At 47.3% G+C, this 24,868-nt stretch overlaps 2 protein-coding genes across 2 annotated transcripts; one reads left to right on the forward strand and one right to left on the reverse strand.

The window, feature by feature from the left end:
• Positions 1-2,167: 2,167 nt before the first annotated feature.
• Positions 2,168-13,162, reverse strand: csnk2a2b (casein kinase 2, alpha prime polypeptide b). The gene is made up of 12 exons (XM_064312573.1): positions 12,095-13,162; positions 9,850-9,961; positions 9,629-9,730; positions 9,152-9,202; positions 8,510-8,569; positions 7,984-8,067; positions 7,215-7,325; positions 6,383-6,484; positions 5,763-5,863; positions 5,282-5,430; positions 4,950-5,034; positions 2,168-2,789 (listed from the first exon to the last, which is right to left on the reverse strand). Exons 1-11 carry the CDS (start codon positions 12,196-12,198, stop codon positions 4,958-4,960), a joined length of 1,053 nt encoding a protein of 350 aa, XP_064168643.1. The 5' UTR covers positions 12,199-13,162; the 3' UTR covers positions 2,168-2,789; positions 4,950-4,957.
• A 1,557-nt stretch (positions 13,163-14,719) lies between these two features.
• cfap263 (cilia and flagella associated protein 263) lies at positions 14,720-23,769 on the forward strand. The gene is made up of 8 exons (XM_064313653.1): positions 14,720-14,834; positions 19,141-19,264; positions 19,661-19,810; positions 20,352-20,507; positions 20,925-21,161; positions 21,685-21,792; positions 22,571-22,726; positions 23,593-23,769. The coding sequence occupies exons 1-8, from the start codon at positions 14,752-14,754 to the stop codon at positions 23,668-23,670; spliced, it is 1,092 nt and encodes a 363-aa protein (XP_064169723.1). The 5' UTR covers positions 14,720-14,751; the 3' UTR covers positions 23,671-23,769.
• The last annotated feature ends 1,099 nt before the right edge of the window (positions 23,770-24,868 follow it).

A 24,868-nucleotide genomic window follows, 5' to 3' on the forward strand; every position in this document is an offset into this window, starting at 1 on the left:
GTGTTTGTGTGAAATGAGAGCAATGTGAAAATGAGCAGACCTGCAGTGTGTGTGCAGCAGGGCTCCAGTAACATTAACCTCCAACAGACTGACTTAATGGCAGCAGTGGACGTTTCCAGTGGTTTAGTTACCGATCTGAACATCCCACTGGTCACCTTTCAGTGGTCAGTTCAACTGTCGACAAGGTAGAACACCACATTAAGAAATGAGCAGTTCCAGTTCCTTCGAATATCTGTGGATGACTTTATTCTATGTTCTCTAATGCTGCGATGAGAGGAGATTATCTTTTGAATATGGGATGTCTCTGTTTTTCCAACAAAGAACAACCTGGTATGCAGCCAATCACAAGCCACTCTGCTTAATGGATGCAGCCAGGGTGCCCATGTTAATATAGTCCATAGCTATCACCGCTGCCAGGATAATTTGTCTGCAGTCAACGCACAAAAGCAAGCTCGCTTCAGCACAAATAGGTTCATTTGGGATAATCATGGAAATGAGGCGTTTTGCAAAATGCCAACACACACAGGCACCGGGTCAACCCCGAACAGGAGACTGTATCATTTGGATTAGGCCCTTTGTTTAATTTGCATGAGCGACAAACACACAGCCTGCCTTGAAGATTCAAGGTGTGCATTCGTATGTCAAGACAGGTAATACATAACCCTTGCACATGCATACAAGCACATATGCATATACTTGTAATGTCTTACTCACTCACACTTAATATGGAGATACAAGTCTTGTATACTATATGACTGCATGATTTTCATGATTTGGGCTGGGCCCCTTAGTTCCAGTGAAGGCAAGTCTGAATGCCACAGCATACAATCACATTCTAGAGGATTCTGTGCTTCCCCAACAGTTTGGGGAAGGCCCTTTCATGTTTCAGCATGACAATGCCTCCGGGCACACAGCAAGGTCCGTACAGAAATGGTTTTGTTGAGAAGGGTGTGGAAAAACTTAACTGGCCTGCACAGAGCCCTGACCTCAACCCCATCCAACACCTTTGGGATCAACTGGAAAGCCACCAGCGAGTCAGGCATAATGGCCCAATCAGTGCCTGACATCACTAAAGCTCTTCTGGCTGAATGGAAGCAAGTCCTGCAGCAATACCCCAACATCTAGTGTAAAGCCTTCCCAGAAGAGTGGAGGCTGTTATAGCAGCAAAGGGTGAACCAACTCCATATTAATGGCCATTATTATGGATGTTGGATGTCAGGTGTCCACATACTTTTGGCCACATATAATCTTGAACATGTTCATGGATGCCTCTCTAAATGCAGATGTCCCTCTCCCCATGGAGGAAAACAACCCCCCCCCCCCCAACCAGCCCTTAGGCGCTAATCTCCATGGTGACAGAGCAGAAGAACCACGTCAGAGACACACGAGGACCCCAGCAGCAGGGATCGGCATCGCATCACCCAGCCCCGTGCGTGTGTACCCCCCCCGTCAGCACGGCAACGGTGTCCACGGGAACGCACGTGAGGCACGAGTCAGGTGCACACTGCTGCATGCTGGGAGGGCGGGGTGCGTGTGTGTGTGTGTGTTTGTGTGTGCGCATGTGAGTGTGTGTGATACGCATCGCAGGAGAGGTCTAAGCACAACACCAGTTACATATAAGAGTGTGTATGTGTGTGTGAGGACATCGCCAGTTACACAGAACAATGTGTGTGCCAGCGTGAGAATATCACCAGTTACACGTCAAAGACACGGTTGTGTGTGTGCACAGGAGGAGGCTGTGTACGGGGAAGTGTGTGTGTCTGGGAGTGACTGTATGTAGAGACTGGGAGAGCCCATGCAGTGTATGAATGCATTTCTTACATTAAGCCTGATCATGGTGATTCTCTCACAGTCCTCCACTTGGCCGTGTGTCACATCATTACCTGCTTGTAGCCTTGGAGTTTAATTCCTTGTATTCCCCGTCTGTTTTTGACACACCACTGCCAATGTGTCCAGACCACTAATGCAGATAAGGACTCAATTAACCTGCCTGGTTCAAGAATAGTTAAATAAAATACACAAAGACTGTGTGCATCTGAGTAAAGAAGGGACCGTGTACAGTGCGTGTGTGTGTGTATAAACATCTTCTCGGTGCGGCCCGCAACAATCTTGTAGCCCCTCAGAAATGAGACCGTCACCTCTGGAACACAATGACCCGACACGTGAATCTAAATAAAAATCATTTATTATTAATATTATTATTATCATTTATACCTATAGCAGAGAAAGGTCCGCCATGCCACCTCAGAACTACAGTGCGGAGTCTGAACCCGGGGTGGGGGGGGGGGAGGGCCAGCCTGGGAGAGAAACACGCGGACTGGGCCGGGAAAGGGGGGGGGGGGGGTTAAAGAGGGTACTGGGGGTCCCACTCATTCTTCTCTTCATTCTCCATGCTTGTTTATATGAGGGGGGGGGGGGACGGGTACTGGGGCATGAAGATGGAAAGGGGGGGGGGCCGTTTTATTCTGTTTTTGAAAATATATTGAAACATAACCGTGAGTGGGAGGAGGGGGGAGGGGCACTGAGACACCTTCAAGCTCATTGGTCTGGCAGCTGAACACCTGACTGGGCGGAGTCAACTGTATACTGACACAGAAAGAGGGAGGGAGGGAGTTTGTGTGTGTGTGTGTATTGTGTATGTGTGTGTGTATGCACGTACGTGTGTATGTGTATGTGTGTGTGTGTGTGAGTTTTCCACTGGTCAACGGTGTATTGATCCGGTGTCCCTGTACACTTGAAGAGGTTTCTGCCACAAACGGGATTAAAAAGTTGAGGTAACAAAAGTATTCCTGAAAGACAAAAAAAAAAGAAGGGGGGGGGGGGGAAGAGGGAAAAGAATGAACAATGGCCTACTTTCGGTTCCTTTCCGCTGTTGTCACGGAAAATGACAAAACGTTCATTATGCTCGCGCAGCGCAGAGCAGCATCGTGTTACGAGTCTGAGAGAACAGCTAAGGATACGAGAGAACAGCTAAGGATACGAGAGAACAGCTAAGGATACGAGAGAACAGTTAAGGATACGAGAGAACAGCTAAGGATACGAGAGAACAGTTAAGGATACGAGAGAACAGCTAAGGATACGAGAGAACAGCTAAGGATATGAGAGAACAGTTAAGGATGCGAGAGAACAGTTAAGGATGCGAGTGAACAGCTAAGGATGCGAGAGAACAGTTAAGGATACGAGAGAACAGCTAAGGATACGAGAGAACAGTTAAGGATATGAGAGAACAGTTAAGGATGCGAGAGAACAGTTAAGGATGCGAGTGAACAGCTAAGGATGCGAGAGAACAGTTAAGGATGCGAGAGAACAGCTGAGGATACGAGAGAACAGCTAAGGATACGAGAGAACAGCTAGGATCGAGAGACAGCAGTAAGGATCGAGAGAACAGCTAAGGATGCGAGAGAACAGCTGAGGATACGAGAGAACAGCTAAGGATACGAGAGAACAGCTAAGGATACGAGAGAACAGTTAAGGATACGAGAGAACAGCTAAGGACACAGTACGGGAAACTCCCCGCACGTTCGACCCCACACGCAAAGGGTTGGATAAACCGATAAAAATTCAAACAAGCGCGGCGGCCGATAAGATTTCAAAATGCAAATATCCAAAAAAGAACATGAAAGCTCAGTGAACAATTTCAAAACATGGCTTATCTGAAACCATATTTGATTTCACTGATACCAAGCGGTGAGTAAGGTTTATTTACATACAGCACCTCCCAAGAATAAATTCCCAACGTCATACACGGAGGCGCAAAATATACGATAATAAATAAGTAAAATAGATAAATTAAATTTGCAATAGGAAAACTGCCCTATCGTGAACATTGGGCAACAAGAAATAACAAAAGGACAAACTCATTTAACACATCAGTGGCTTCAGAATTAGCATACGTCTAATGCAATAAACAGCCAATAGACTGGAGGCTGTGACAGCACAGTCAGTGTATGAGGTCAACTGGTGCACTGCCTAGACATTGGGCAAATGGGGATTCTGGAGATTAGGAGAATGGATTAATCCTTGTTTGACGATATCTAAAATGAGTCACAAATGGCAGGGGAGGTCCAGCAGTCCTAGTTTGCACACGGTACACAAGCACGGGTGTATCATTAGTGTGCAAGGCTCTTGTTAGAGCTGCCACTTCTGTCTGCGCCTTGCCACTCAAGTCAATTTCGTTTGGAATTTGACATTTAAAATTTGAATTTGGGGCGTCACATGATCCGTTAAGTGGCCTGTGCGAAAGGGCAATGCGTTCACTGTTCACTGAGGAATGAAATCGGCGAGACTGACTGGAAACAGCCACGTCTTTCCTCTGAATGTTGTGACTGTCCCTTTGGTCTGCTGCGATTGGTCGCCTTTATCCTTGCTCTGCCGCGACTGGTCGAGCGACGGACAGCTAACTCTTACCACTGGCTCCCCGACCAGGGTCTTGTGGTTGATATGAATAACCCTGATTTGATGCTGGGCTCTGAGTGCGTGTCGGGCGCGGCGTGTGTGGTGTGTGGTAAAGGCAGCCCCCTAGTGGTCAGTTTAAGCCCTAAACACACAGAGCAAGGGGGAGCGGCAGGGATCGTTTACAAAGACGTTGGCTGTAATTAAGGAGAGTACACACACCCCGCCCTCAATGGGAGGCCAGGTTTGAGCAAACACTCCCGTCACAAAAGCAAACCCAAACCAGTCCATTTTTTACATGCAGCGTGATTACAGTGTAATATTACATCATTTAAAATGAGCTGTGTGGGCCAGGTACACTTCTAAAAGCAGAAATACACTACTGTGTGAGCACTGATGCATGTGTATGTGTGTATTTACGGACACGGGTGCATGTATGTAGTGGTGTGTGTGCGCTTCAGTGCACGAGGCTGTGTGTGTCTGTGCGCGCGAGCGAGCCAGCCAGCCACTGTGTGTGTGTGCGTGTGTGTGTGTGCGCGTGTGTGTGAGTGTGTTACCTGCTCTCTCATCGCGCCGTGGTAGAGCCACTGGACGGCAGAGAGCCATCAGTGTTGGAGTGAGACTGCTCCTTCAGCACTGGATCTGTGGAGAAACATACATTATCTATGGAGAACACACACACGCATATACACACACACACTGAAACACACACACACACACACACACACACAGGCACACGCACTCACACACACTGAAACACACACAATACACACACGCACACACGCACACAGACACACACACGCACACAAGCACACACACACACACACACTGAAACACACTCACACACGCACGCACGCACACAGACACACGCACACGCACACACACTCACAGAAGTACGGGTGCTCCATGGCCTCTGTAGCGGTCAGTCTCTGCTGGTGGTCGTATCGCAGTAGCTTGTCCAGCAGGTCCAGAGCCTCGGGGCTGACCAGGTGCTGGTTCTCCGACTGGACAAACTGCTCCCAGCGTTTCCGTGTCTGCCTGCAGGGGGCGACAGAGGGCGCCGTTAACCAGCACAGCAGCCACAGTCAGGACAACAGGGCTGGCGACCCTAACTCGGCCATATTTCATTCACAACCAGTGTCTCTAAACACAGAAGGGCCGATTGTATTCGCCTCTCCCTTTCGTTGCCGTGGTTTCCTCGTGGGTTCAGAGCAGGCGAGCGAGGACACGAGGACAATCCCTCATTGAGGCCGGCTAAGCTCCGCCCCCCTCGTGGGTGACTGACATACCGGTTTCGTTTTACTGATGGCCTACCACCACCTCCCACCCCTCCCCACCCCACCCCACCAGCGCCCCCCGGTGGTACTCACTGGCCCAGCAGGTCCTTGAAGCGGGGGTCCAGTTCGATGTGATACTTGCGCAAGTAGCCGAAGAGCTCGTCTGTCCCCAGAACCTTAGCGATCCGCACAAGCTGGTGCCATGGCAACGGAACCCAGAGTTAGAACAACCGCAAAAGACCACTGTGTGTGTGTGTGTGTGTGTGTTTGCAACACTGTACAGTTGTAGTTAACTGTTGCATGAAAGCATGAAAGTGCATTGCGAACAGCTATATTTTTAATATTACATTATCTAATGTCCACATAAGAGTGGATCTAAGAACACTTATAAGAATATTCCAGAACCAAATCAATACATCTTCCCTCAGCCCAACTGATGTGGAAGTACAGATCTTCCTGTGTAAAGAGATCTTCCTTCACACTATAATGATACATTCATAGCAAATGGATTTGGCCACAGTCCTATTAGATTAAGCATTTCACTGATCACTCTAAAGATGGGTGTTTCTACAGAAGAGTTTATGTTTAATAATCATTTGTTAGCCGCTAGTTATAAAGGGTTCTCTAGTAGACAAAGCTATGGTTTGTATATGTGTACTGGTGATAGTTAGTTTTGGGTGCTAGTCAAAGAAGTACTATGCAGGTTTAGTTACCTGGTCATAGTTGTCCTGGCCATGGAAGAAAGGTTCCTTCTGGAAGATCATACTGGCCAGCATACAGCCCAGACTCCACATGTCCAAGCTGTAGTCATACATCTACCGGCCAACGGAGACAGACATCAATTAATAAAACAGCACATCGACTATCAACACCCCAGAACATAATCATGCACCTCACAACCAATACAGAGGGACACCGATTAATAAAACAACAGCTTAGTCATCAAAAGCACATCTAAACATCTTGGTCTCTGACAGCATTTAATCATTTTGGGAAAATAAAGCAATGGGTCGTAAACAGAAGTGTTGCAGGTTCGATTCCCATCTGGGGGGGCACCACTGGCACGGGCCCAACCTGCTTTAGTAAATATTCAGCAAAAATTCAGCTGTATAAACAGATAGCGTCTTATACAGCAGCTGAGTAAACCCTGAACGGATTTAAGAAAATAAATCAGTAAAAAATGATGCTATAAACGAAAATCAAGCACAGCAAAGTTTGGGAATTCATTTTCAGTGTGAACCCGCTGCGCTGAGATGTCTGAGCCTTTTACATTAAGAGCTAAAAGGCGGAACTGATCCGAGATCAGCACTTCTACTCGAGCTGCTTTAGGAAAATATCTTTGACTCCATTTTTTTTTTGCAGGGGGGATCTTTGAGTCATCTGGACGGTCCATCCTGTTTATGCAGCTCCGGTCAGCCCATCGGCAGACTACAGACATTCCGTTACGCTGAGCTACGTACGACGGGAGGTAAAAATACCCTTTATAACAGAGGGGCGCCCTGCTAGCGGCGGAGCTACGCACGCGCGCGCTGGGGGAGCGCTCACCTGGTAATCCACCAGCAGCTCCGGGCCCTTGAAGTAGCGCGACGCCACCCTGACGTTGTACTCCTGAGCGGGGTGGTAGAACTCCGCCAGGCCCCAGTCTATCAGACGCAGCTGTGGAGACACACACACGTGCACACAGCAGCAGTCACACACACACGCAGCAGTCACACACACGCACAAAAACACAGACAGCATGTGAACAGGAACAAATTTGCGACGACCATTTTAACCAACTGCTGCTCTGACAAAACTCCAGGAAAAAAAAAACTGTTTCGAGACGCTACCATAAAGGTGTTGCGGCACCGCCATCTGGTGGCAGATACAAATCACTACAAGTCCTCAGAGGAGGCCAGGAGCCAGGCTGCTGCAACACTCCATATAACTTGGCACTTTGCTTCGCTATACCATTGGCAAAGGCTTCCGGAGTTTGATGGAAATTACTACTCCTATGTCTGCTCTTATGGTCTAATAACTTGCCACTTTGCGTAGCTGAGCCTTTAGGAAACGTGCCCTTATATCAGTGGTGATAAATAATGTGCCTGTGTGCGACTGAACACCCATCTCTACCTATTACCTTAATGCTTTACGGTCAATCGCTGCTCTACTTCCTGTTCTGCATTCACTACCCATAATGCCCCTGTTACTGTAGCTCTTATGATTTTCTCTTAAGCATCGTGCCTTGATGGTTGTGCAAGAAGCTCTGTATAAGAGCGCCTGCTAATTCATTATTCATGAGAATGACGGTAATAATTAGCACAGCGCCCCCTACCTTCCTCAGTTGGTGGTCGATCATCACGTTGTGCGGCTTCACGTCCCTGTGCATGATGCCCATGCTGTGGCAGTAGTCCAGAGCCTGGGGGACACGGGAAGCACACGCAAGCGACACGTCAAACACACGCCTGGCACCAAGGGAACGCAAAGCCAGAACACGGCTGACACACACACACACACACACACACACACACACACACACACACACACACACACACACACACAGACACACACACACACACACACACACACACACACACACACACACACACACACACATAGCGCAACACACACACACACACACAGAAAACACACAGCGCAACACACACACACACACACACACGGCAGCAAACACACACAACACAAACACACACACACACACACACACACACTAGCAACCACACACACACACAAAAAACAACATATGCGCGCAAACACACACACACACACACGTGCACGCAAACACACACACTCACACACACACACACACAAGCAGACACACGTGCGCACTCTGCTGTTCTTACCTTTAGTAACTCATACATGTAGAAACGAATATCAAAATCTGTTAACTTCTGGTACAGCTCCTGAATATGACAGAAAGAACATGAGAAACGATAAGCAAAATCAGAAGACCAATCACACGCTATGAAAACACTCACTTGCACCAATTAAATGAGCTCTACGCAAAGAGCTTCAGAATTTCCACACTCTACTCACTGTCCAGTGCAGGGCCAATCACAAACCCTCAATACAGAACAACACAGATTGGAAGTGCGCATTTGTACATTCACGGGTCTGCAATTTAAGTGTGTGAGAGGCTGCGTGTATAACAGTGCTTGTGTGTGTGTGTGTGTGTGTGCATTAGCGAGGTGGGTGCGAGAGAAGAGGGTGTGTATGACAGAAGGCGTGTGTGAGTGCGAGTGTGCGTACTCATGAGATTTGGGAAAGCCCTGTTCGCGATCCCATGACACACACCTGTCCCAACGGGCAGACCTTGTGACCGTCGTCACGGCGAGACACAGCACAGATCTTTCTGATTGGTTCACAGCTCTTTTAATGGCCAATCAGACTGAGCAGGCACCACTGTGTGCGCTGGCCTAGTTCACAGGCCTGCCCAGATGTGCCAACCTCGCATGAAAAGTGCGTGCAGAGGGGAGCAGGTTTACCTTAAAATCTGTGTTATTGATGCATTCAAAGACAAGCGCTGGCGTTCGGGACTGCAGAAGAAATCAAAGGAAAAAGATGTGAAACTGCCACAATTCCGCATTCAAAACCACACAGACACTATAACAAAAGAAACGTATCAAACATAACAACAAACCCAAAGTAAACACACATTACTGCAGTAAATATCAAGTACATTATTAATGGAGAGAATCGTTCAAAGAGGCAGGATATCAACTGCTACGCACAAAAGCACATTTAGCTCCGACCGCTGTTGCGATTTTGTAATTAAGAAAATAGAATTACACGACATGCAACATTTTAATGGTTCCTGCAAATCCGGTGATTAGACATCAATATTCCGGCACAGCAGAGAAAACAGATCTGGTATTGAGGTTCGTAAGCTCCGATTGGTCAGTCGCCGCCATGTGACTTTGGGCCGGCCAATGATGCGGACGGGAGCGGAGGGCGGGCCGTACCACCGGGTCCTTCACGGTGTCCACTAGGCGGATGATGTTGGTTCCGCCACGCAGGTTCTCCAGGATCTTGATCTCCCGCTTGATCTTTTTCTTTTTGACAGGCTGCGGAGGTCAGAGGTCACGTCGTCAGACAACCAATCAGAGTGTGGGATGGAACGAAATATATGAATGGGAGCAGACAGGAAGTGAGCTCATATTAAGGGGACAGAGGATCAGCTCACCTTGAGGATTTTGACCACCACCTTCTCGTTGTTGTTGATGTTGATGGCCTCAAACACCTCGCTGTATTTCCCACGTCCCAGTTTACGCACCAGCTGGTAATCCTCTTGGTTACTGAGAAAGCAAAACAGAGATTCATCTTCCTGGTTACCACACAGTGGTGTAGAAGAGGGAGAGAGAGATTAATTTTCCTTGTTACTGGGAGGACAGAAAGATTGAGATTACTCCTCCTGGTTACTCAGCAAAGAGCAACATTAATCCCCCAGTAACTAGCCAGGGAGAGAGAGAGATTATCCTCCGGGTTACTGGGAGAGTGAAAGAAACAGTCGGAGGAAAAGAGAGAGAGATACACAAAGAAAGAGACGTAGAGGGAGAAAAAGAGAGAGCAGGAGAGAGAGTGCATGTGTGTGTGAGAGAGAGAGCATGTGTGTGTCAGAGAGAGAGGTATTAACCTTAAACAGTGGGTTAACCTAGGCCTCAGTGGTGAACAAGATGAAAAAAATAAAAAATTTGTATCTACTGTACTTCACCTCAACCACCCATTCATATAAATAAAGCTAAACACCAACTATTGTTAGCGTACACAGACTTATGTTGACACACATTTCATTCCATATTTGACCATATTTTAGGCTGCAATATTTCTGTGAAGCAGGTCACAGAAAGTGCATTCCCTTCTTAAATGGGTCCTGAGCTTATAAAATAGGGGAACCAAACTTATTTAAGAGAGCATCGACAAACAGGAGCAGTCAGGAAAGTCAGACAGCAGACTGACAGCATCTGACAGTTATCCTAAAGGTGCATTTAGTTTCCCACACAAAACAAGCAGTACGGCTGTTTTTAATTCAGGATCACCCACTAATAACCAATTCCTTTCTACCTCATTGAGTCCACTACAATAGCTTTTACCTGTGGGCATTTAATATCAAATCCACTTCTAACAACAAATAAATATATTCTACTTTGACCCAATATTTCTGATCTGTAAGTTAAAATGAAAATGATTTAATGCGGGCTAAACCTCCACGTCACAGGAATCGCTTCCGGTGGAGTCCAGAGGAACAGAAATGCAGAGAGTTCGTGCAAAAATAATCGGTGATGCTACACTGTCTACCTTTGGCAAACGTGTTCGCTTGAACTTCATCAAAAAGAGGTTGAGGACAGGAGGTAGGCTCCCTGCCTCGCGCACGAGCTCGCGAGCTGCCTCTGGCGTCAGGATAGCGCGCGTCACAGCGCTGTCACACTAATGACTCACTGGATGCTATAGTATTAAAACAAAGAGGAAACGCATGACAGACAAGCCATGAAGACAAATATAGTACTTCCCGTGTTTTTCACTAGAATACTTCATATTTATGTTTCCGACTATGTAATGGGATGATATGCACCCCGCAAACACTCGTCTTATATTAAGTGCTACACTATACCTCTAATTCACATCGTAACAGTGGGAAAGCCAGGACACACACAAAAACACACCTTGCGTGAGCATGTGACTTAGTAGCCCTATTTCACAATCTCTACTTCTTGACTAAAGGAATGTTTTAGACATTTGGCCACATTTAGCATCGTGTGTATCTGTTACAAAATCACCAAAGCAAGCAGGTCCTATGGTACATCCACTGAAGCGCTGGTAAACGCAAAACCACCCCTGCTCTATTGTGACCCGACAATCTGAAAGTAGTGGACGTCGCCCTCGCGAGTGACACACACGGTCGGTCCCTAGTTAAGCGGCAGTGCTGCGTTGTCGAGCCGCAAACAGCACAGGCCTCCTAGATCCGGGCGGATCGATGAGTTTCCCGGGTTGATCGATAACGCAAAGCACCCGGGGCAGACTACGCGTTCGCTCCAAAACCGTGACACCCTCAAGTTAACAACCCTCTGTCTACAGACCCTTGCATAACGAATCAGTGACATTTCCCCCCCGAAAATACCATCAGGCTGATCAACAACCAGTAATAACCCCCAGGTATGCATGTAATTTAATTAGACACAGCTGGTAATCCTGGTACACAAAACTCAAAGCTGATCAAAAGACATCACTCAAAGTCTGCGTTTATCTTCCGTCTAGTTTATTACCGACGTATGTTCGCGCACTTGAAATTGAAACGCAGATTTCTCAACGAATCCGATTCCACCTCAGGCAGGAAGCCATGTTGATGAACGTGTATCCTAACTGGTGTCAATTGCATTTTTTAAATCCATTTTAAGATACGGTTCACAGTAACAGTAAAGCGTGGTCCTCACCTCCAGCTGGGCACGTGGGCTTCATAGTCCCAGTACTCCCGGCTCTTCAAAGTGTTCACGTCGGCGTAAACCCGGGATTTGCTACCGGCCGCCGGGCCGGGCATGGCGCGGGCAGGTGCTCGGTCTGAGCAGTACTCGCTTACCGCTGGGTTCTTCGACACTCGGAGTGGGAATGCGGAACACCGAACTTCCCCAGGTGTCCGTGGTTTTGCGCTTTCAGAGTACGGGTTTCTGATCGTGGATACCTTGTGTTTAGGGAGATGGTCTGAGTGCGCTGCAGGTTGTGACCGCTGAGCCGCGCTCGTCGCTCGGATTGTCAGAGCTAAGCCGACCGGGGTTCCAAGCTTGAGAAGGAGCCGGGGAGAGAGGGGGAGGAGAGGGCCAGCCAGTTTCAGCGAGACGACGGGGTATAGCGTTAGATAAATTAAGCTGAGGTAGAAGTAGAGGAAATGGTTCAGTAGGGTTCCAATCACGAATACCGAATTAGGCTAGCGGCCTATGCTTACAAAAAATTACAGCTACAATCTTGGGGTAACATAACGGGGGGCGCTAAGATCGCACGTTAAACCCCCACCCCCAGTGGGCCGCGAGTCCCTGATCCAAAACCTGGAGATCCGACCAGGACGACTCTCGGGGACAGGCCCAGCGTCGGACTGCTCTCCCCGTACCCCCGACGAAATGCAATGTTGCGGTTTATGTTAACGGAAAAGCTAAAATAAATATTTAAAAAACTGATTTCACAATTTACTCCTAGCTAGCCAGCTACTGGATATATTAAGAACCACAGCCGGTTGGAGGGAGGGGGTGGGGTAAATCGATGTTGTTAGCTAGCTTTCTGGCTAGCTGGCTCTGTGTGAAGGCGCGCCTCTGGGAAGCGCGGTATCTTGCACCCTCGCCAGGGCGCCGAGCTGGTGTAAGCGTTAGGATCACCAGCAATAAAAAATACCAAGCAAAGCGCTCTGCTGGCCAGGTTCGGGGAGCTCTTTTGGGAACCCCCCCGGTCCGTACTCCGTACTGCAGGGAACCGGATTGCGGCAGAAACACCCGGAAACGATCGGGATCAGAATCAAAAAGCCAACTTGGGTCAGTTAAGAATGGCGGGGTGGGGGAGAAATTGCATTAATCAGTTCTCTGGCGCCCCCTAACAGGGAGGAGGTCCCTTGAGATAAAAAAGCGAAGTTCCTGAATCCGGAATATGACTGTTTTCTTCAAACTGAGTACTTAATTTAGTTTGATTGGACTGAATAAATAAATATTGATCAGTTTTGAATACCACTTGGCAGTTATGTTCTATAACTCATTGGAAAAGTAATGCGACCTTTAATGGGGTTTTGTTCAAATGTGAAGATACAAATAAAGGTAGGCCTCGGCCTACTTCTTCACCTTATTTATTTTTATTTTTACCCTTAAACAAACGTGTCAAAGGAAGTTATCATCAATTTATTGATTAAGATACATTGTTTGCTCTATTGGGACTGGAACTCATAATTGAGCATAAGCATAATTTAGTCTATTCTTAATTAGAAGACAGGCTCCCCTGAATGTGTTTGTAGCACATACTGCATTAAACAAAATACGTTGAATTAAACAGTGTAAGTTTAAAAAAAAACATCATATAGCATTTGGCCAGCCTCACTGAGTTTTAAATGGTTTCCACAAGGGAGTGGTTGCCCTGATATCCTCAGGGTAATTTACCTGACTTTCCTGCTTTGGGAATATCGCACACATCAGTGAGCCTCCTAAGGGTGCTCTTGTGTCAAAGAGACACAATTTCAACATGTTGCTGCTACGATCACCTTATTTATTGCTCAGTGTTCAGTCAGATAAGATTTTGTATGCCCCAAATAAAATGCACAATGTTAAACCTGAGTAGTCTAACAATTTAATGGACTGTTTTTATTGTCAGACAATATTTGTAAATGGTAAATGGACTGCATTTATATAGCGCTTTTATCCAAAGCACTTTACAATTAATGCCTCTCATTCACCCATTCACACACACACTCACACACCAACAGTGAAAGGCTGCCATGCAAGGTAACAATCAGCTCATTTGTTGTTTCATTTTGTTTGTTTGTTTTTTACTTTCACAATTTCAGCCCAATTTACATGCCAAATGTGTCATTTGAGTTACCGCAATTTCATTCACATCTGCTCACCAAAATCCCTCCAGCACCACCAATTTCAGGGGCAATGTTGACCCAGTCTTCCAACTGCATTTCAGAGGATTTCCCAAGATGTGCCCTTGTTTAATGTTGGGTGTGCAACTTCACTGCTCAAACTAAAGGCCCTGCAACAATAAGTAATTTACGTGCATGTGCGTGTATCTATTAAATAAAATATTTGAAATATCATAACCTTAAGGATGTCCATTTTTTTAAAACACTCATTATGAAAATCCAGTGCATGGAGGCTTATACAAATCCGAGTCAGCTGGTAGTCAACAATTTAAAGCCTCGCTACGATCGTTATTTACAAAATAAATATTTACCAAGAGTATTGTGATTTATGTTTTATTGCCTAATGAACAAAACTAATAGCTATACTGACTTCTACGATCGCAAAAAAGTATACTAACTTGACACGTGGTGGTCGACGTCTATGTGGTTGTCGCGAGCTAACCGCACGTGATCACAGTTGTGTTTACCTTAGCAACCATGGCGGATGACATCGAAGAGTTGGCTGATGGAGTTTCAGAAGAGGCCAAAACACGTCTTGTTGAAACTGTGGAGGATCTCAGGTTGATAAAATAAGTTCTTATACAATTGTATAACACGAACATGACTACCGTCTATGTTATTAAGTAAGATAACAAAAGAAACAGATGTGCAATATTGTGACAGCACTCGGTTGCTATGCAAATCAGTTAGACTTGCAATAGCCAGCGAGCTCACGTTAACTTACGTTACATTAACTAATTAGACGGTTTGCATGAAATGATAGTCAATGCCATTTTGCAAAGTAGTAGTGAGTAGGTTAATTTCATATGTAGTATCGGTTCTGACAGCAAGTCAGCCAGATGACTTAGGCTGTGCTTGCAATGGAATTGCATCCAAAGTTCCGAACCAAACTCTAACTGGCAACGCGAGTCGCCAGTGTGACTTAAGTTAACAATCTAATAATAACCACTTGAAATATACATTCATTGTTTATAGCCGAAATAGACCGGGAATGGAAAAATATTAACGCGAGCCAAGTCATTGTTGTTATATAAACATTATAATATTGATTGAACATTTTGTGGTGGTGATGTAAGTAAAACAGTGGCTAGCTACTGATTTAGCTTATTGGTAAATGCAGTGAAAAAATGAACGGTTAAAATGCAGTGTGCAGCCATCTCCCACTAGTTTTACTGTTTCTATTTGGCTACACACATGCAGTTAACAAGCTTACTAAGTTTTATTCTCTGCCATTATTTACTCTTGTTTAAAAAAACTTGCTGTAATGAAATGGCTAGTTTCTAAAAATAGATTAACTGTGAACCTTTTTGTACGAGAATCCATACGAGTAGCCGACATAACAGAAATGGAAAACCTGTCAGCTATGACCACAAAAGCAAGTTGATGTTAAACGCACATCAACACTTTGTCGTTTGCTAGCTGAACCTCACTTAGTTCTTTTACTGGTTCTTTTCATGTGTCCTTGGAATCTTGGAACCTCTCCCTCACTACCCATCTTCCGCCGTGGTCTGAAGACTCATCTCTTCAGACTATACCTGGACTAACTACCATCACTCTGTATATCATTTCACTTTAAATCCCCTCCCCCTTTCATGACACTCATTACTTGTACCCACATTCCAGCACTTTTTGGTAATTTGTATTGTCCTAATATTGTAACGTGTTCTTCTGCCTAGTTGGCTTGGCAGAGGTTAGGTCAGAATAGTGTTCACTGTGTGAACTAAACTGTGTTCTTGGCTAGAAATAGCTGTACGAAATAAGTATTGTATCTTATTGAACCTGTGTTTTGTAGTTGTTCATGACCATGAAATGCACTTTTGTACATTACATTACATTACATTACAGGCATTTAGCAGACGCTCTTATCCAGAGCGACTTACACAACTTTTTTACATAGCATTTTACACTGTATCCATTTATACAGCTGGATATATACTGAAGCAATTCCGGTTAAGTACCTTGCTCAAGGGTACAACGGCAGTGTCCTTACCCGGGAATTGAACCTGCGACCTTTCGGTTACAAACCCAGTTCCTTACCCACTGTGCTACACTCCGTCACTTTGGATAAAAGAGTCTGCCAAATAAATGTAATGTAATGTAATGGAATCCAATCCATCATCTGCGATTTGATTGGCTGTTTCTGACAGGTGTCATTCGATACATTTGGAGGCTAGGCTACCTTGCCTGTGTTAACACCTGGTGCCTTTGGCAGGGAAAGTGAGAAATGTGTAACGGTGTAGATTTCATGATCATTCACTTATTTTATTAAAATTGTGAATTGTATTTGGTTAGTATTTTTCACAACATCCCATTGCTTAGCAGTGAAGGAAGGGGGTGGGGTTAGGGGTAATCTTGTTCAGCCACTAAAAAAGACTCACACCCGCCCAGGAGATGCGTGGCAGCCATTTTGAACTTCACACTCACCGCGCATCAGCGAGTTGGAGAGTTTGCCGTGTTATTGCAGAGTTGCAATAACACGGCAGTTATACTTTGTAGTCGGCTTCGTAAAGCCGGTTTCCCCCTGTAACACTGTCACAGGGGCCGCTGGGCGTGTCAGTTGACACAAGACACACAAGTCAACCTGTGCCGTTTGTGTGTGACAGTTAACGGTGTGTGTGTGTGTGTGTAAGTGCTGTGTGTACATGCATGCGTGCAAGTTTGTGCGGGTCACGTTAACACAGCATGCGCTGGTTTGTGTGTGTATTAGTGCAGTGTGCACTCATGCGAGTTCATGCGGAGTTCACTAACACAGTGCAGGCTGGTTTGTGTGTATTAGTGCAGTGTGCACGTGTGCGAGTTCATGCGGAGCTCACTAACACAGTGCAGGCTGGTTTGTGTGTATTAGTGCAGTGTGCACGCGTGCGAGTTCATGCAGAGTTCATTAACACAGTGCAGGCTGGTTTGTGTGTATTAGTGCAGTGTGCACGCGTGCGAGTTCATGCGGAGTTCATTAACACAGTGCAGGCTGGTTTGTGTGTATTAGTGCAGTGTGCACGCGTGCGAGTTCATGCGGAGTTCACTAACACAGTGCAGGCTGGTTTGTGTGTATTAGTGCAGTGTGCACGCGTGCGAGTTCATGCGGAGCTCACTAACACAGTGCAGGCTGGTTTGTGTGTATTAGTGCAGTGTGCACGCGTGCGAGTTCATGCGGAGTTCACTAACACAGTGCAGGCTGGTTTGTGTGTATTAGTGCAGTGTGCACACGTGCGAGTTCATGCGGAGCTCACTAACACAGTACAGGCTGGTTTGTGTGTATTAGTGCAGTGTGTGAGTTCATGCGGAGCTCACTAACACAGTGCAGGCTGGTTTGTGTGTATTAGTGCAGTGTGCACGCGTGCGAGTTCGTGCGGAGCTCACTAACATAGTGCAGGCTGGTTTGTGTGTATTAGTGCAGTGTGCACGCGTGCGAGTTCATGCGGAGTTCACTAACATAGTGCAGGCTGGTTTGTGGTTTGTGTGTATTAGTGCAGTGTGCACGCGTGCGAGTTCATGCGGAGTTCACTAACACAGTGCAGGCTGGTTTGTGTGTATTAGTGCAGCGTGCACACGTGCGAGTTCATGCGGCGTTCACTAACATAGTGCAGGCTGGTTTGTGGTTTGTGTGTATTAGTGCAGTGTGCACGCGTGCGAGTTCATGCAGAGTTCACTAACATAGTGCAGGCTGGTTTGTGTGTATTAGTGCAGTGTGCACGCGTGCGAGTTCATGCGGAGTTCACTAACATAGTGCAGGCTGGTTTGTGTGTATTAGTGCAGTGTGCACGCGTGCGAGTTCATGCGGAGTTCATTAACACAGTGCAGGCTGGTTTGTGTGTATTAGTGCAGTGTGCACGCGTGCGAGTTCATGCAGAGTTCATTAACACAGTGCAGGCTGGTTTGTGTGTATTAGTGCAGTGTGCGAGTTCATGCGGAGCTCACTAACACAGTGCAGGCTGGTTTGTGTGTATTAGTGCAGTGTGCACGCGTGCGAGTTCATGCAGAGTTCATTAACACAGTGCAGGCTGGTTTGTGTGTATTAGTGCAGTGTGCACGCGTGCGAGTTCATGCAGAGTTCATTAACACAGTGCAGGCTGGTTTGTGTGTATTAGTGCAGTGTGCACGCGTGCGAGTTCATGCGGAGTTCACTAACATAGTGCAGGCTGGTTTGTGGTTTGTGTGTATTAGTGCAGTGTGCACGCGTGCGAGTTCATGCGGAGTTCATTAACACAGTGCAGGCTGGTTTGTGTGTATTAGTGCAGTGTGCACGCGTGCGAGTTCATGCAGAGTTCATTAACACAGTGCAGGCTGGTTTGTGTGTATTAGTGCAGTGTGCACGCGTGCGAGTTCATGCGGAGCTCACTAACATAGTGCAGGCTGGTTTGTGTGTATTAGTGCAGTGTGCACGCGTGCGAGTTCATGCGGAGTTCACTAACATAGTGCAGGCTGGTTTGTGGTTTGTGTGTATTAGTGCAGTGTGCACGCGTGCGAGTTCATGCGGAGTTCACTAACACAGTGCAGGCTGGTTTGTGTGTATTAGTGCAGCGTGCACACGTGCGAGTTCATGCGGCGTTCACTAACATAGTGCAGGCTGGTTTGTGGTTTGTGTGTATTAGTGCAGTGTGCACGCGTGCGAGTTCATGCAGAGTTCACTAACATAGTGCAGGCTGGTTTGTGTGTATTAGTGCAGTGTGCACGCGTGCGAGTTCATGCGGAGTTCACTAACATAGTGCAGGCTGGTTTGTGTGTATTAGTGCAGTGTGCACGCGTGCGAGTTCATGCGGAGTTCATTAACACAGTGCAGGCTGGTTTGTGTGTATTAGTGCAGTGTGCACGCGTGCGAGTTCGTGCGGAGCTCATTAACACAACGCGCGCGTTGGTTCGTGTGCCCAGGCAGAGCAATGCCGCGCTCCGGGCGGAGACGGAGATGTTCGAGCGCTTCATCAGACGGCAGGAGGCCAAGGACGACAGCGCCCTGTCCGACGGCCTGGGAGGGATCTTCCAGGACATGGGAATGGTAAAGAGCCGCCAGCACGTCTCCGCTGTCAGCTGTCAGTCAGCTCTCTGAGGGCGTGGCCTCTTCCTGTGTCTGTTTCACACGTTTACTCTTGTTTCAGGTGGCAGCGTGGTGCCAGAGTTTCTGGCGCTACTTAAACACTTAACACAAACAAACTAAACATGCAAGCAACTGCAAGGAGAGTGAGAACACTATTACACATTAAAATGTCCACTGTTAGTTCAGCTCTAACAAAGTTCAATAGGGGCCACATGTACTCTACTGGAGTTAAATGCATTCTGTAAGAGTTGATTAACGCTGAACATTGGTGTGTGTGTCCATGTGTGTGCATGTGTGTGTGTGCGTGTGACTGCATGCGTGCGCATGTGCATGTGTGTGTGTATGTGTGTACGGCAGTGCCAAGGGAGGAAGGCCAGGCTGGCTCAGGAGAAGCACCGGCTCACTATGGAGCAGAAGTGTGACGTGGCAGAGAGAGAGCATGACACGATGCGGGAGGAACTGCAACACCTGAAGGAAAGCTCAGAGCGGCAGCTGCACAGCCACCAGGTAACCACAGGGGGAGCCAGAGAGGCAGCTGCACGGCTATCTGGTAACCACAGGGGGAACCAGAGAGCAGTGCATCATTACAGAAAAGGTCTGTTTTATCCATTGGGTTTTTTGATTGGGAAAAATATAATTTTCATTGCCAGGTTTTGCAATACAATTTTTAGTATAAACTATGCATCTAATAATTGTATTACACTACCTGCCAGTGTAAATTATCACAATTTTAACAGCTGTCAGAAATTGTACATACATCTAGTTCTGACACCAGTCCCCGGATGGATTTTTAAAACAAAAAAGGAAAGAAAAGGAACAAAAGAAATTAGAAAGTAAATGTAATGTAAATCAACTGTAATATTTGTGATAATGTAAGTCAAGATATTTTGTTTTTTGCTGCAGAGCTTTTAGATGCTGAACTTCACACAGTGTTTTTCAGTCTGTTATGACATGCAAGAGTAAGGTTCTCTGTTGCACACCACCTGCATAAGGCAGCCCTGATTGGTAGTTTTTTCCACATTTGCACCCTGGCCTCGCCCCTCGCCAGGCCACAATGGAGGAGGCGGAGATTAGGCTGAGCGAGGTGAAGAAGGCCAGCTACGAGTTTGACCGCGACGTTGCCAAGGTGATTCGAGAGAAGAAGGGCGGCATGATGGACGCAGAGAAGGTCATTCGTTACATAGAGGACAGAATTAAGGCGAAGGTGAGTGGGACCTTCGAGGGGTCAAAGGTCATTTAGAGCAGCTGAGAAGTACAGGATTTTGATTGGCTGTTGGTGTCACACTGGGAGAGAATTGACATTTATAGCAATATTACGCTGGCTGAGCTGCATAAAACCAGGTTGTAATGGGCAGTTGCAAGAGTCTCATCTTTCATTTACCTGCTTGTTTCCAGTCGATATTACGTTATTAATTTTCAAAATAAGAGCCCTCACAAGTCTTCATGTGTTAATATAGCAGCCAGTTGCCTCAGGTCAGAGTCTGAAGCTGCATGCGTTGCCTTTCTGAAGAGCTGCACCTGTGTGGGGTGTGCGGGGCCTGTACGCATCATCAGTGCGAGACAAAAGAAAGACCTCTCAGGCTAACTGAAGCACTCACCCCCGCCCCTCCCCACCCCGCAGGACGCCCTGGTGGAGAAGCTGCGTCTGAAGAACGGCGCTCTGAGGGTGCAGAAGCGGAAGCTGGAGCTGCAGCTGAAGCAGAAGGAGGAGGTGGGGGAGGCGCGGCACCACGTGGACTTCCAGCAGCTGAAGATCAAGAACACGCAGTACCTGCAGCAGATCGACGTCCTCAACCAGGACCTGCTCCGCCTCAAACTGCTGGCCGGGAGCACCCAGCAGATCCTGCACTCGCACAAGGTCTGAGCCACGCCCACATCGCTGTCTGTCTGTCTGTCTGTCTAACACAAGGTCTGAGCCCTGCCCACAGCATGTTTTTGTGTCTGTCTGTCTGTCTAACACAAGGTCTGAGCCACGCCCACAACGCTGTCTGTCTGTCTAACACAAGGTCTGAGCCCTGCCCACACTGAGTCTCTGTCTGTCTGTCTGTCTGTCTAACACAAGGCCACACCCACACACAGTACTGCACCATGTCTGTATCTCTGTCTCTCTGCATGTCTGACCAGTCCCAAGCATCAATGTCCTATCAGATTGGACGAGCTGGTCTGAGAAAGCCGCCTGTTCTCTGCTTGCTGGTGTGTAGCTCTGAGGGTGTAGGCTGTGTTACTGTGACCCAGCGGGGCGCTGTGTGAGTTGTACGCAGTGCCGGGTCAGTACAGCCGCGGCTCGTTCCTGTGACGCAGCGGTGCGTTGTCGCGACGCGCCGATGCTAACGCAGCGGTGGCGTGCGTGCCTGACGCGGCGGCGTGTCGGATCGTTCCAGAACAAGCTGCAGCAGCTGATCAACGAGTCCAAGTTGCTGAGCAACGAAATCGCCTCGCGGGACGACGTGGTGGCCAAGATGGAGGAGGAGAAGCGGCAGGCGGAGCACGTGAGTTTGGACGTTCCCCGCCGTTCATTGTCCTACCACTACCCGCCACACTGATTTTTGGTCACCAGCCCTAAACCACCCCAGAAAATAGGGGACCTGTGGGTTGGTCTGGCACAGTCAAACTCATGTGCCAGACCAAGTCCTGGAGGACCAGTGTGTGCAGATATCTGTGGTTTCCTTCCAAATTAGCCACTAAAAACCATGAGAACAAGGTGTGTGGATTCTTTAACCATTCAATCACTTTGAATCACTGGAAGGGAATGAAAAACCACTGTGGCCCTCTAGGACTGGATTCTAACATCTATGGTCTACTGCATGCAGTAAAACCAGATAAAACCAGGTCAAATCAGGAGTCAACAGCTGGAACCACAAATCAAATCCTGTGTTTGGTTTTGGTCATGGATTAGGACCTCTGAGAACCCCACATTGCTGCTGGGGTGCGCAGGTCCTGTAGACCACACACACACACACACACACACACACACACTCATACACGCACATGCACACACATACACCTACACACACTCACACACATACACGCACACACACACACACGCCAATTCACTCACACACACACACACGTACCCACACACACACACGCCAACTCACTCACACACACACACACACTCACACACACTCACACACACACATACACACACACACACTCACAAACGCACACACTCACACACATACACACACACACAGTACACCAGCATGCAAGGGCGGTAACGCACCAAACTGGCCCGTGACGCGTGCGTCTGGCGCCCCCCGCTGGCAGGAGTGCGCGGAGGCGGAGGTGGTGAACGCGCAGCTGAAGCGGCAGCTGGAGAGCTTCAGCGTCCCGCCCCTGCTGGACTACATCAAGGCCAAGAGCGTCCACGGCGAGCTGGAGCAGACCGTGCGGTCCTGGGAGCGCAAGGTGGTCATCGCCGAGGTCAGGACCGCGCCTTTTTTATAGGGGTCCCCTTCACTTTTCTCTGTTTTTAAACCAGACGACCTTTAAGCCTGTTGAACCCAAAAACGAAAGCGTCGCACGGCGTTCCGCATTTATACTCTGCCAAAGGGTTGTGGAGAGGGTTCTGTTGTCTCTATGGTTACGAGACCACAAACCGCTGACGTTCACATCTGTGAAGACCTTGCGGCGCCCGGTGAAATTGCTGAGAAATAGGGGAGGAATACGTTTTATATCTACTTTTGCAAACGGAAAAAGTAGATAAACTGAAAATAATGACGTAACCAGGACAGTTCATTTCGGTGTTACATCTGGCTGCTCAGTCAACACTGTGCGTCACTGAAAAAAAAAGTGTTGTGCGACACTTTTTTCTGTTGAAAGTACGTCATTTTTGTCATGCAACACTTGTCGAAAGGGTCGTGCGACAAAGTATAAATAAGGCATTACTGTCTCTGTTTACATTACAGGCATTTAGCATTATCCAGAGGGACTTACACAACTCTTTACATAGCATTTACATTGAATCCATTTACACAGCTGGATATATATTGAAGCAATGTACCTATTTAAGTACCTTGCTCTAGGGTACAACGGCAGTGTCCTCGCTGGGAATCAAACCTGTGACCTTCAGGTTACAAGGCCACCTCCTCGCCCGTTATACTACACTGTTTAGCTTTTAGCGTTGGTTTAGCCTTAGCCTCTGGAGCTGTTAGAGATGATTGTGTCTCTTTGTTTTCACCTTGCCCCCTGTGTAGCCCTTTGGGCGCAGGAGAACGAAACGTGTTATTTTTTTTGGCGGATCCCTCTGACCAGCCTGGACTCAAACTCCTTTCTCCGTTGTCCTGCAGATGGCGCTGAGGAACCACACAAAGATGCTGGAAAAGATTCAGCTTCAGGTATCTGGTGTAGCAGACCTGAGCCAGTAACCCCGCCTTACTACACCCAAACCTGACCCAATAACCCCGCCTTACTACACCCAAACCTGACCCAATAACCCCACCTTACTACACCCAAACCTGACCCAATAACCCGCTTATCACCCAACCTGACCATACCCCGCCTTACTACACCCAAACCTGACCCAAACTTACACACCCAACCTGACCATACGCCTACTACACCCAAACCTGACCCAATAACCCTGCTTTATCACCCAAACCTGACCCAATAACCCCACCTTACCACCCAAACCTGAGCCAGTAACCCCACCTTACTACACCCAAACCTGACCCAATAACCCCACCTTATTACACCCCAACCTGACCCAATAACCCCACCTTACTAGATGCAAACCTGACCCAATAACCCCACCTTACTACAAGACAACCTGACGCAATAACCCCACCTTACTACACCCAAACCTGACCCAATAACCCTGCCTTACTACACCCAAACCTGACCCAATGACCCCACCTTACTACACCCAAACCTGACTCAATAACCCCACCTTACTACACCCAAACCTGACCCAATGACCCCACCTTACTACACCCAAACCTGACCCCACCTTACTACACCCAAACCTGACCCAATAGCCCTACCTAACCACACTCAAATCTCCAAGCTACTCCCATCCACCAGTTTGTGGCAGTATCATACTGCAGATAATATGTATGTGTGTATGTGTGTTTTTTTATTTTTTGGGGGGGGTTAGGGAATTGCAGTGTTCTCCTATGTACTACTATTTAGGTTCTACAGAGCAGAGCTTAAAAAACAGGAGCTTCCATACTTGCGTGAAAGAGATTGAAGGTACAACTAAACATTGTAATAAATTTTTTGTTTGATGGATGACCATCTTCCTGCCTCTTATATTTTGGAGAAAAATTGGGCAGAGAAATACACAAACATACATTATACTATATTTACTGAAACACATTTTTATTTTGCCCAATGATGGTACGTGTGTTTGCCACAAGAACGTGTATGCCTATGTAAAAATGTATGCATGTGCGAGCATATGTACTTAACTCTGTGTGCGCGTGTACACAGGTGGAATCACAGTTGGGGTCAGTCCTATTTTCAGTTCACTCCATTCACAAATTCAGTTTGAAAAATCCTCAGAATTGACCGCTGACCGTGTGTGCAGGTTCAGGTTCCGCAGGGGAAGTGCGGCTTAACGTAAAC

Source organism: Anguilla rostrata, chromosome 16 (genome assembly GCF_018555375.3).
Source record: "Anguilla rostrata isolate EN2019 chromosome 16, ASM1855537v3, whole genome shotgun sequence".
Classification (NCBI taxonomy): domain Eukaryota; kingdom Metazoa; phylum Chordata; class Actinopteri; order Anguilliformes; family Anguillidae; genus Anguilla; species Anguilla rostrata.